We start from the raw sequence: 14,563 nt of genomic DNA, 5'->3' as shown, positions 1-14,563 counted from the left end.
TGATCGTCACCAGCGCACGTTTGTACACTGCCGCTGGATTCCGGCACTGGACGAAATTGAATCTGACGCTTGAATAACCTCGTTATTTAACAGGTTACTAGACACATCACTACACTGTTTTATTTCATCGATTGTCTGAGTGAAAAAGAACATATTTTGACATTCTAAACATTAAACTATAGTGATCAATAAAATAGAGAAATAATTTTTAAAAAAATGACAAATCACAGTTACTAAATAAATGACAGCCGCGTCGAAATAAGTTTGTTGAAATGAGTGAGTGCGTCGAGTCATGACGGGGACAAGTGCGTGAATGGCTGCATTTAATTGGATAGCAAAAAAAAATTGGGAGCGACTCGCATACAAATTCAGAGTGGATTTAATGTCATATTAAAAAATTACTTTATGGAAACACATTGACAGCCCAACCCCGGATTCTTGTTCCATAAATTATTATGCAGATCAAGTTACAAGAAACTTTTAGCCTGCGAAGATGAGAACAGGGCTGCATAATTTTCTTGTTTGTCCGACGCTACATTTTCGTGCAACTATCAAAATTACTGCTACCATGGTGGGCATGGGCACGGGAAATATCTCAAATTTACTTGGATACGAGTAATAATTTATAGCAAAAAATTCAATAACTGCCCATTTCAGTGGGACACAGATGTAAAATGGGAAACTTGTGGGTGGGCATTGCACAGGCACTTTAACTGCTTACAAATCACTGATACTTAATTTTTCCATGTTCAAACGAAGTCCTAAATGGCGACTTAGTTCATGTCTGTGCAGGCATCAGTCTGGAGCTGAATCTAAGTCATACTTTTATTGATTTTCTTCAGACCTTGCTTATACCTAGTCAGAAATAGATAACTAGTAGTAATTTTTTTTCAAATACTGATAAAGGTATATCGACAGACAAACCAGATCTTGGGCATGTGTTGGCTGATGTACTTCAAACAAGGTGCAAGGATGGGTAGTTGATGATTGAGCCTTTGATTTGTAAAATGGCCACCTGGCAGCCATTTTGTTTTTGGATTTACCTAATTTACTTCAAATCTGTGTACATGGGATATCACCCGGGTTTCTATGCTAAGCCTTTACAGCTCCAAAAGCACAAGGTGTGCAGAGGCCAGTGGCGAATTTGGCATCTCTGAACTGATTTGTTTATTTGGCAGTGTGTAAAACTTTGTCAGCTTTAGATTTGAAGGAAGTGTTCTTGCATATATCAATACACTGTACAGCCAACATTTTTAAGATTTGTTGTAGATGGAATGGCTCAGTTCAGCTACTCACCTGTGAACGTGGATTTGTAATCGATAAAAGAAATCTCAAGTTTCATTTAACACAATGACTTTCCTATAGGTGGAAATGAAATGTGCGATGTGCTTCCCTGTGATCAAGGAATACACAGTTCAACTTGCTACATAGTCAACAACACTGTATCGACTCATGAGTTTAGTATGCATATTTTTCTCTGTGTAGGGATTGGAGTCTTGCACAACAATTTGCACCAGACCTATTCAGTGTCAGAAATGTCCTTAATCAGTCTCTCCTGAGAAGTTACGAAATTTGAGAATCCCTACTGTAGCCGGCTATCCCACAATTCCTGAGCTAAGCATAAACCTCTACTGCACCACTAAATGATAAAGAGACCAGTGTTTGTGACATGCACCTCTTACCAGCCAGCACTCGTTTGGGATGCTTATCAATCAGTTCGAACAATCTCCCTCTTTCCACTGACGATGTCATAATGGCAAAGTCATGGCTGGACTTCTTTACAGTAGTCTCTACTAATGGACCACCTGCTGCCCTTTCCTTATGCCAAAGAGTTTATTTCAGACAGGGTCTGTCTGTGATGCAAGATCTGTTCAATTTTCACACTCAGATCAGCACATGGCTTTTCAGAGGGACCTGCCGGCACCATGTTTGAGTTCCTCCCATCAAAGCAAAATCCTGTTAAAACAACCACTGCAGTATTGCTGAATTAAAGCACTTCTTTCCATCCCTCTACCCGAGTGTAGGCTTTCTATTTTGTGTGACTCTCGTTGTTGGTGAATATCAATCAGCTGTTTTGTAAACACCATGCTGTCAAGGCATTTATCAAGGGGCTGACACACTCTATATTTGTCCACCTAATCTTGGTTTTGATTTTCAGTGTTGGTGTCTCTCCAGCTACCTTCTTGCAAGCTGCATTTGATCAAAGAAGACTTTTTTTGTTAATCTTGTTGTCAGGCAGAAGATGCAACAAGTTGCAAGATTTATTCTTTACTGACGACTTTTTAAAAACCCAATCCCAGGGTTCTCACACCTACACTTCAAATGTATAATTAATATGACCAATGCATCCAATTCCAATACAATGTGTTGGATGGGTTGTGTTTTAGGAGTTACATGAACATTCACCAAAGGCTCCACGCCGCTCAAACAAGATTGAAGTGACACTGTGACTATCAAATCACTAGTGCACATGTACACCATCAATGTCATGCTCCTCGTGATCATGCCAGGACGGGAATTGAAACAGAATGCCCTATGTTTCTGGCAAGCTCAAATGTTTATATAAAAAGGTAAATCTTCTACAAAATCAAAATGCCAAATTACAATTAAATATGTCCGTAATAATTCAAAGCAAATATTTCCAAGTTCATACCTCTAACAGGTGACCCCAATTCGAACCCTCTATACTTGTGTATACACTTGTGTTAATTAATTATGATGACGTTTTTTAAAGCGGAGAGTCGTCCCTGCGCATGCGTCAGGTGGCCATAGCGTGTCATTGTTTCTACACAAGTGTCTACCCATGAGCCTTTGCGTTTTTAGCGCGTGTTATCGTAGCTTGGGACTCGATTCCCTAACGTGCGCAGGTGACAACCCTGCCTTGAACCAAATGTACTATTAAAAAGCGAGTCAGACTGACATCATGCACAGATACTTCCGAGACAAATAGTATGCAGTATGAGTCGATGCAGAGTTAGTTTTAAAGCCTTCAGCAATGACCTCTTGAGATCAGATCTTCCATCAAATAGCATGTTTATTTCTCAATAAGACACATATTTGTACACCACTGCCAGATTCAACCCTAATCAATGTTTGGGACTATCATTTGATGTGGTGAGTGTGATTAGTTTGGAAATGCTGCTTGTAACATTATTTCCAGATTAACCAAGAGGTTCCAAAATATAAAGCCGCCAAAACATACTTGTAACTTCTTGTGTGGATTCTGGTTACCGAACCCTGCCACTTTGGGGAGTTGTAATAGTACCGATCATCCTCTTTGAATGTTCAAAGTCTAGTCTTATCAAAATACTTATTATATATCTTCCCAGTTCTTTCTGCACTGTGTTACATGTACACGGCTTCCCATCTGTTACACAGGAGTGTACAACAGACTGCACATAGGGTCATTTTAATGTACAGCTATTGGACTTTAAGTTGTGATTGGAGTGCTGACCATGCTAAATCAAGAGACGCGCAGTAGGTGATTAGGATTATTTTGAGCTTTCAGGTACAAGAGGTGTGGGAATGTCATTCGCCTCCTTTTCTGTCTCAACACTGTCATCCTCATCAACTCGCTCCAGAACATGTAAAACTGAGTTTCCAGTACAAATATATAGTATAATATAAATCTGAATAGGTAGTCTTAAACCTTCTGTGAGTGGGTAATCTTTTGAGGAAATATTGTTGTTATTCCTCCATAAGATATGGCCTGATTCATTTTGTTTAAAATCACACTCTGTAACGTGTCCGGAACTGTTTCTCGGAGCTGAACAGGGTGATTTCAATCAAACTTTGTCTGGTGATCATGCATATTAGGTTTTAGGTGCACGTCACTTTTTTTCGAAATTCGGTCCAAGATGGCCGACTGGTGGCCATTTTGTTTTTTTTTCGGTACTTCAAGATAACACAACACCATGTTTTGTATTGAGATTTGATCAAATTTGTCGAAATGGTGGCCATTTTGTCAAAAAACGTAAAATATCATTCTGTAACACGTCCAGAATTGTTTTCAATTGGAACTGAACAGGGCGATATTGCCCGATTCAGTTCAAAGTTGAATAGGGCATTTTCAAACTTTGCAAGATGACCTCACATATTAGGTTACGGTGCAAGCCATATTTCTTTTGGAGATACTTGAACAACAATACCCGACTGGCTGCGATTTTCTTTCATGCTATTTCCTCTGTAAGATATAGTCCAATTCAGTTCAAAGTTTCCACGTAGGTACTACATGTATACTGACAGTAACACAATCTATAATCTGATTTAGTGTTAAACAAACACTGATCTTTCATTTTTACGTGGCACTTGTACTAAACATTTGCAACGACTACAGCTAATACTTAACGGGGACTATGCATTATCAATGTTTGTTTTGTTCTTGTAACGTCAATTGTTTTATATTCTTGGACTTGTAAATTTCCTCATAAAACTATTGTTGAACAATCTATGACTGGGCATGTTAATTCTACTTTTCAGAAGTACATTGACACTAACGAGTATGCAAATTACTAATTTCTATATGTACGAACTCAAATTGTTGTTGTTACTAATATGCATATAAGAACACTGAGGCGATTACAAAATCTACATATGAAAAACTGTGGATGTTAGTAATACGCTTATAAAATGCGGCGATTACAAAATCTACATATGTACAAATTTAAAGACTAAATATGGAGTTAAAACGTTAGACACAAGGCCAGGACAATGGGTCACATCAGTGGTATAAATCTACAAACATAAAAATGATGTCACGACAAACGCTTGCTCTAAAATTGTCAATTACATAAATAGCGTTTGGTTTTGAAATAATATAATTAATGTATTGTAAATACTTTCTATACTGACGTGTTATAAGAACAGCTGGGTCTCTCATTATCACATGACACAAACCACCCACAGTAGAGTTATTCACCACACGGTAAAGGAGTTTTAATTGTATTTAATTTATTGGTTTTAAATCCATGCGGCTATTCCGAAACACTGTTCAATCAAATCAGACAGTTTGAGTCATGTGACTTTTTTCATGGTATTGGTAATATACTGTACGCACTTGATTCTACTTGTTTATCCCCTTGGTCAATTAATTTCAGAAAACAAACATTGTTGTATATGCTTCATGTATTCAATGTCTTCGTCAGAATGTGAGAAGCATACCATACGAGCATTACCTTTGCTACTCCCACGACCCAGTTATGCACACGACTTACTTTGCAATGTTCCTCATTTGTTTATCATTAATATTAGTTTGTACAGTATTAGCAATCATTTATAATCCATTATATTTACTCAGTACTTTATTTTTATGGCAAATAAATATAATATTATATTATAGCCTCCTCTTTAATGCCTCCAATATTCCGTTAGTCCACAGTCACTCTAGTATTATACAGTATTTTAATAACAACTAAACGTTAGTTAAACTACTACTCTAGTAGAGTGACTGTGGTTAGTCACAAAACTACACGCCGCTACTAACAATGTTTATTGCATATTGAAAATACTTCCAAGAAATATATTACTGATTGAATATGAGCGTCTATGTCCAAGCACTAGAGGAACATTTGCACGGCGTTTGAACTTAGAAGGCAAATATTTCCCTTTCGCAAGTAATATTAATATTAATTATTAATATTAATATTAATATTAAGTATTACATGCCGCTTAAAACAATCAAATACAGCTAACAAAGTGTAGCCGAAATCATGTATCGTGTTTGTGTGAAAGTGAAAGCATGTGATTAAAATATCAACTTGAACTTAAACTTAACCTAATATGGGATTTTTTTTAAGATTTCTCGCTCACTAATTATGCCACAGAATCTTAAAAGGTAATAGAAAAGAACACGTAATTTGTTGATTGATACTGCATAATTTATCGTGACCTAAAACTGTTGCTTTTCACAGAGTATTCGTTAAATGAAGTAATGACATTATCAATACGTGTGTTTTCTGTTTCGGTACGGCTAATTACAATCACTACACTTGCGTATTAGTGGTTTTGATTGTTAAACACTGTTGTATATTCCGCAAACACAACATTTTTAATTTATGATAAATCATAACCTGATTTAGTCTACTGTATGGAGTATTAAACAATAGCATTAAATGTATATATATATGTTTTCTTCCATAGATATGTATACTTATTAGTTAAAGTAAGACTGATATTCATAGATACTATCGCATGTCATTTGTATTAGTAATTATAACGAGATATGTAAAATCTGAATGCATCTTTGACAAAATATGACAAAAACACAAATAGATTATTATTTTTAACTGTCGACTGCATACTGTAATGTCCTTGTTCCATATGCCGCCCTCGTGAACGATTCGTTTTAATCGGCGGTGGGTTTAATATGTCGTCACCTGGCGGAGATTTGCTCCAGTGATTATACCTGTTTAATAAGTTTATCATTTAATGCGTATGCTGGCGGCTTGTTTGGTGGGCATTCACAAATCTTGAGTTAATATTTATGTTTGCAAACGTGAAATTTCAAACCAATTTATAGGAACATTGGAAAAGTATTCAGAATCCCCGTCAGATGTAAGTCACGTGACACTTAAGATATTTACAACACATCCCATATCGCACTTTAATATGCGTCATCGATCTCGTTAAAGATAAATCAAACGGAAATAGTAACCACGCCTAGAACGCATGTGGCATCGAGAGCACTTGACTATAACAGTAATCGTGTTTAACTGAGTGGCAGTAAATTTGTATAGTTTAAATGTTGGTTCACTGTCTGAAGGTTTGTTTAATATTTTACAGTGTGGTCTGTGGTTTTGTAAAAGTACATTTATGCGGGATTCAAACATGGATGATGGTGCTGTGAAGTTCATATTATGATTCCAAACTCTTGTAGGTAATCTCAATATTTTTAACATTCAAGTAAAATAATTAATAAACAAATATTGTAATCTCTATAACTTCGTCATACCTCTAATCCCTTCCGACAGCCCGAGGTTACAGATTACACTCAATAGCCAATGGCAAGCAAATCAGGTGACACTCTGCCTGTAACAAATCTGACAATTAGATTCCTCTCGTTAAAACAAAGCAAGCATTCGAAGTGAAACCACCGCAAATCAGTTCACCATCGGAACAATCTAGAATGTGGAAAGTATTATTAATATCTCTGTTTTTTATAAGCAGTGTGGCTACGGCTCCAAGTGAGGTGAGTGACAAAAGTTGTTGTTGTTTTTTTCATAGAAACTCAAATAACTACGCGATATAAACAGTTACTGAATGCCATGTACTGATACATGTACTGATCGATTTTGATGAATCTTTCCGTGTTTGTATTTACAACTGTTTCCTATCAAGAAATCAATTACCTAAATAATCACGAAAATGCGTAGATTAACATGTAATGCCATAAAAAAATACAATCGATTTACTTTTCTGTAAGATAACAACACTAGGCCGTTTCCACTAATCAGTTTGCTTAGTGTGCATACGATTATCAACATATATATTGGAATGTGAACGTTGCCAGTTGGAAGTAAACTGAAATAGGGCGTGTTTCAAATACGTCAATACTCACCATATCATGGGCTTGACTATTCACGAAGACATTTGGTTCGGACGAATAAATGAATAAACAAAAACTAAAATGTATTTATATGCTAGTAATTTTCAATAGTTACTAGTACTTGAGACAAAGATTACCAAATATTGTCTGATACATATATAGCGCTATTGGTCAATGGGCGTTCTAGAATGGCCGTAGCTATATATGTTGAAGATTTTGTTCTTGTTAAATAATGGTAACGTTATGGTCACGTGCACAAAACGAATGCGAACCACATTTTATACATGGTTTTAAAGCTATGAGCGATAAAACGCGTCTTTTCATAACCGACATCTGATATAGCAAAGAGTAGAAACAATTTTCTCAATTCAGTCTTTGCTTCTGTGCGTTCATTTCATTTGTGTCACCAGTCACTCGTGTCCACCTCGTTCAAAGCGTGTTGCAAATATTAGGGACTAGACGGTAAAAATAAAATGATACTAGCTGAACGTCAAGAATTAGGTAAAAGACAAGTTTTATTAGCCGAACAACATTTTTTTTAAATTAACTTTAAACTAGACAGGCGATACAAATGAGCATATTCAGCAAAACAGTCCAAACAAAAATTATCAAATTGTATTTATATGTATGTGCAGGGGTATTTTGTTTAGCGCGTCTACCAAGCCTTGGTATATTCGCATATTTTATATTATACACTGGTGTATGCAAGCCAGCATCCTGAAATGGTGGCCAAGTTGACGTAACTCGCTTTTTCTGTTTTTCTTGAATTGCGTCACCACCAATAATCGCTGCATGAATAAAGAATCGAGCACATATAACACGTATACACATTGTATAAACAGAAGTTTTCATCATAAGACAGCATTGATCATATCAACATTCATATAACCATTGACAATCGGCGCATTTTACGTTCGTCCATGAATCACTTTATTTAACCTCGGAAGTATCACACAGGGTGCTAATACAGCCTAGTAAAAAATATTCATTGCACTATATAATCAAACTGAAATCATATTACATTACAAACCATGGAACAAAAGAAACAAAAAATAAATATACTGTAAAATGACTAATTTTCACTGGGTTTTAATTTAGCGCATTTTCCAGTCAGCGAATTAAGCAAAATTAAAACCCGGTGAATAATTAATCCTTTTACAGTAAGCACAGTATCCACGTTGGACAAAATTTACATTTGCGATCAGGATTTTTTTATTTTGTTTTAGGGGATTTCACGCATCAACCATAGTGGACAAAGTAACCCACCGCGACCAGTTATATCGTTAACGTACAATTTACTAATAATATAAAGTAATATCAAACACAGAGTTTTCCTGGTACCCGAAAGAGTTATGGGGGGTCTCTAAAGCTCGCGTTGTATACTGTTAGAACAAAGAGATGTTTTGTTTATTCGCATATACATCAAATAGTGTCGTTTACAGGTAAATCGAATCATTTTTAAAATTTTATTAAAACAAATGGCCACTTTCCACATAAAATGGCAATATATTGTATTGCAAAATGGATGGTCAAAATATCAGACGTACATACAAACTTATGCATAAGCATAATTGTCAAAAATTAGGTCAAAATTGGTATGTCAATTCAACAAAATTCTTAGTTGGGCCAGTCTAGTTGCAAGTGTTCTTCTGGGTAAATCATGACGACCCAGTTTATAAATGAAACTCTATAGCGTTTATAGAATGTATGTATATACTATATATCGCTAATGCTGCCATCCTATTGGTGTAGTCGACCCTGTCACGATAGAATGTGCCATTCTCTTTTGCCATCGCGTCAACTGCTCTACGTACTATACTTACCATGACCATTGGAAGAATGGGCGTGATGACAGTAGAGAACACAAAGATCTCTTAGTCTTAACGAGACCCCACGACGTTTGCAAATAATATGTATTTAGACAACACTTGCATGGTCAGAAATGAAACATCTGTGGGACATTAATTTCTCTTAGCAAGACGGATTGATTACATTCCATTTGTGTGCTTACAAAGCCTTTGGATGACGACAAAAAATATATTTTTGGAATATGTAAATCCCTGTCACATCAATGTCTGTAATCCAATTCCGTTGTACCTAAAAAGATTACATAGCATTATTTCATATTTAATTAATTTGTATATGTTTTCAGGATGGCCGAATCCGAACAAGACGGGATCCACAATGTAAGTAATTTGAAATACAATATGAAATAACAAGCAATGACATTATATTCTATCGTAATCATTTTGTGATATATGCGATATCATATCATGATCGTACTGACTACACCCATGGTGCCAAGTAATACTGTTATTCTATATATGTGATATCATATCGTACTGACTACACCCATGGTGACAAGTAATACTGTTATTCTATATATGTGATATCCTATCGTACTGACTACACCCATGGTGCCAAGTAATACTGTTATTCTATATATGTGATATCCTATCGTACTGACTACACCCATGGTGCCAAGTAATACTGTTATTCTATATATGTGATATCCTATCGTACTGACTACACCCATGGTGCCAAGTAATACTGTTATTCTATATATGTGATATCGTATCGTACTGACTACACCCATGGTGCCAAGTAATACTGTTATTCTATATATGTGATATCCTATCGTACTGACTACACCCATGGTGCCAAGTAATACTGTTATTCTATATATGTGATATCGTATCGTACTGACTACACCCATGGTGTCAAGTAATACTGTTATTCTATATATGTGATATCTTATCGTACTGACTACACCCATGGTGCCAAGTAATACTGTTATTCTATATATGTGATATCCTATCGTACTGACTACACCCATGGTGCCAAGTAATACTGTTATTCTATATATGTGATATCCTATCGTACTGACTACACCCATGGTGCCAAGTAATACTGTTATTCTATATATGTGATATCCTATCGTACTGACTACACCCATGGTGCCAAGTAATACTGTTATTCTATATATGTGATATCCTATCGTACTGACTACACCCATGGTGCCAAGTAATACTGTTATTCTATATATGTGATATCCTATCGTACTGACTACACCCATGGTGCCAAGTAATACTGTTATTCTATATATGTGATATCCTATCGTACTGACTACACCCATGGTGCCAAGTAATACTGTTATTCTATATATGTGATATCCTATCGTACTGACTACACCCATGGTGCCAAGTAATACTGTTATTCTATATATGTGATATCCTATCGTACTGACTACACCCATGGTGCCAAGTAATACTGTTATTCTATATATGTGATATCCTATCGTACTGACTACACCCATGGTGCCAAGTAATACTGTTATTCTATATATGTGATATCCTATCGTACTGACTACACCCATGGTGCCAAGTAATACCGTTATTCTATATATGTGATATCCTATCGTACTGACTACACCCATGGTGCCAAGTAATACTGTTATTCTATATATGTGATATCCTATCGTACTGACTACACCCATGGTGCCAAGTAATACTGTTATTCTATATATGTGATATCCTATCGTACTGACTACACCCATGGTGCCAAGTAATACTGTTATTCTATATATGTGATATCCTATCGTACTGACTACACCCATGGTGCCAAGTAATACTGTTATTCTATATATGTGATATCCTATCGTACTGACTACACCCATGGTGCCAAGTAATACTGTTATTCTATATATGTGATATCATATCGTACTGACTACACCCATGGTGCCAAGTAATACTGTTATTCTATATATGTGATATCATATCGTACTGACAACACAGGTTGTGCAAGGCAATGATGCTGAGCAATATAATATCCTATAACACATACAATTAAACTGCGATTAATAGTTTTTTTTTCCTTTGTTAAAATATTTATCTAGATGACGTTGTTGTTTCGTCTCAACGCCAAGCTGACTGCTCTCTTGCGCTAACTTTCATAAGATCAGACAGTACCAATATGCCCAAGTTGACTGTACGATTCGACATCGACCAAACTCCAGCAGCGAACACACATGAAGGCGAGATTGTGTTGCAGCCTGGTTTGGAATCGGAAACTTTGGATTGGAATGTTCATATTGGATGGAACCCACCATTTGTAGTCTCTGGTGTTTCGATGTTAGATGACCCAAATAATGTTGGTGACTTCATCCAGGTTGGACAAATAGTTCAGCACACTATACCTGGTATACATCTTTAATATATTATGACGTAACAATACATATTGTGTTCTGTGGAAACACAAGTATACTCATAACATTGGAATCAATGCTGAGCTGATTATTGTGTCAACGTCACTGTCACGTGATTCTAGTACTACACACATTGCGATATCATTGTAGTCTGATTATTGTTATTGTCATATTTCAGATGATGGTCCATGCGTCATGGCTAGTGCTAAACGGGATCCACACATGGCCACATTTGATGGATTTCGCTATAACTTCCAGGGCACATGTTGGTATACATTGGTGAAGCACTGTACAGAAAACCCAGAATTTGAAATCAGCGCCAGATTTGAACCTCTCAAGTCTAATGGTCCGGAGATTAAGTCACGTGCCACGGCTATTAACGTCACAATTGGGGATGAAAGGATCAGCTTGGATAAGGATACAATTCTAGTAATTAATATTACGCTTTGTAATCTCAAATATGATTATTATAACGTTATCAATAGTTTATAATTAATAAGAATCATTATTTGACAAACAAAAATGCGATGTTCCAGACTGATATTCATGCTTTGTGCTCTGATTTAGGTGAATGACCAACCATACTGGGTGGCTCAACTATCTGATCGACCACGTAATGCCCATATTGATGTCAACAGCGACAGCATAGTCATTGATATTGCTCGCCTGAAGCTAGAAGTTGAGTGGGATGGACGAAAACATATATTCAATGCCGCCATCCTCAATCCAGAATATCACGGCAAAGTATGTGGTCTCCTAGGCAACGCAGATGAAAATCCCCACAACGATCTACAGAAAAGAGATGGGAGTACCACCCTTGATATCGATGAGTTTGGTGCCAGCTGGAGAACTCCGGGCATTAGGTAAGAATCCTTCGTATTAGGTAAGAACCCTTTGAATTAGGCAAGAACCCTTTGAATTAGGTAAGAACCCTTTGAATTAGGCAAGAACCCTTTGAATTAGGCAAGAACCCTTTGAATTAGGCAAGAAACCTTCGTATTAGGTAAGAACCCTTCGAATTAGGCAAGAACCCTTTGAATTAGGTAAGAACCCTTTGAATTAGGCAAGAACCCTTTGAATTAGGCAAGAACCCTTTGAATTAGGCAAGAAACCTTCGTATTAGGTAAGAACCCTTTGAATTAGGTAAGAACCCTTTGAATTAGGCAAGAACCCTTTGAATTAGGCAAGAACCCTTTGAATTAGGTAAGAACCCTTCGAATTAGGTAAGAACCCTTCAAATTAGGCAAGAAACCTTCGTATTAGGTAAGAACCCTTCGAATTAGGCAAGAACCCTTTGAATTAGGTAAGAACCCTTTGAATTAGGTAAGAACCCTTTGAATTAGGCAAGAACCCTTTGAATTAGGCAAGAACCTTTTGAATTAGGCAAGAACCCTTCGAATTAGGCAAGAACCCTTTGAATTAGGCAAGAACCCTTTGAATTAGGCAAGAACCCTTTGAATTAGGTAAGAACCCTTCGAATTAGGTAAGAACCCTTTGAATTAGGTAAGAACCCTTCGAATTAGGCAAGAACCCTTCGAATTAGGCAAGAACCCTTTCAATTAGGCAAGAACCCTTTGAATTAGGCAAGAACCCTTTGAATTAGGCAAGAAACCTTCGTATTAGGTAAGAACCCTTCGAATTAGGCAAGAACCCTTCGAATTAGGTAAGAACCCTTTGAATTAGGCAAGAACCCTTTGAATTAGGCAAGAACCCTTCAAATTAGGTAAGAACCCTTTGTATTTGGTAAGAACCCTTCATATATGGTAAGAACCTTCGTATTAGATATGAACCCTTCGTAGTTGGTAAGAACCTTTCGTATTAGGTATGAACCCTTCGTAGTTGGTAAGAACCCTTCGTATTATGTATGAACCCTTAGTAGTTGGTATGAATTTTCGATAGTTGATAAAAACTCAGGGTGGTGGTGAGAACGCTGGGTTGCTAATAAGAACTATTTGTAGTAGACAAGAACTCTATGTAATTGGTAAGAATTCAGAGTAGGTTGTAGTTGGTAAATAATGACTCTGGATCGTTAGCAAAAACGTTTTGTAGTAGCTAAGGACTTTGGGAAAGTGGGTGAGAATAGGTAGAGGTAGTGGAATAATATTTACTGAATATTTGTTATTTCAATTTCAGGTGTGATTACTAGATATGAGCCTTGAAATCACGACTTATGTCACTGCCTTGAAATCATGACTTATGTCACTGCCTTGAAATCACGACTTGTATCACTGCCTTGAAATCACAACTTATGACGTCACTGCCCCGAAATCATGACTTATCATGCCTCTCGTAAAACCATAATTGATTGTATCCATATATTCGATAATGCACGCTACTACATTATCTATAACATTAGCTTTTGTAATATATATTATTATGTTTTTAGACCAAAGTATGAATTAAAGCTAGGTCAATCTATAGTACTGTATAACTAATTGGAAATAAATGCAACTGTCATATATTAAATTTTGTGGTGGATTTTTTTTTCATAAATTAGGACAATAAATATCAAAATGTGAAGCTTGAGGCTAGATAAGCTCACCAGTAAGCAATAAGCTATCAAGCTAGTAACGAGAAATAGACACAGGTATATCATTTGTTTTCAAACATACGGTACATTACTGGACAGTGTAATCTCAAATGGGATAGATTCAAGGCATGGTTCAGTTGGAGCCTATACATCTCTTGCAGAGATTAATTGCATTGTAACACCAGATATGTAGGTCACTTGGGTGAAATATCAGAATTGTTAATTTACTAACAGCATCATCAATTATATGCGAGACTTGCACTTATTACTGCCGATGATTCCTTTG

The 14,563-nt window shown here is 36.4% G+C and overlaps 1 protein-coding gene and 1 long non-coding RNA gene across 2 annotated transcripts; both read left to right on the top strand.

Annotated features, from left to right (window-relative positions):
- The first annotated feature begins 6,456 nt into the window (after window positions 1–6,456).
- On the top strand, window positions 6,457–6,921 carry LOC146731493 (uncharacterized). Its single transcript, XR_014927104.1, has 2 exons — window positions 6,457–6,552; window positions 6,781–6,921. It is a non-coding gene; the product is annotated as an uncharacterized LOC146731493 (long non-coding RNA).
- Window positions 6,922–7,041: 120 nt separating this feature from the next.
- On the top strand, window positions 7,042–14,213 carry LOC100375379 (kielin/chordin-like protein). Its single transcript, XM_002736644.4, has 6 exons — window positions 7,042–7,186; window positions 9,696–9,729; window positions 11,439–11,741; window positions 11,926–12,176; window positions 12,315–12,610; window positions 13,881–14,213. Exons 1-6 carry the CDS (start codon window positions 7,124–7,126, stop codon window positions 13,891–13,893), a joined length of 960 nt encoding a protein of 319 aa, XP_002736690.2. The 5' UTR covers window positions 7,042–7,123; the 3' UTR covers window positions 13,894–14,213.
- The last annotated feature ends 350 nt before the right edge of the window (window positions 14,214–14,563 follow it).

The sequence above is a fragment of the Saccoglossus kowalevskii genome, chromosome 18, assembly GCF_978046115.1.
Source record: "Saccoglossus kowalevskii chromosome 18, keSacKowa6.1, whole genome shotgun sequence".
Taxonomy (NCBI): domain Eukaryota; kingdom Metazoa; phylum Hemichordata; class Enteropneusta; family Harrimaniidae; genus Saccoglossus; species Saccoglossus kowalevskii.
The sequence above is the reverse complement of the archived record's forward strand: the minus strand, read 5'-3'. Positions and strand labels throughout refer to the sequence as shown.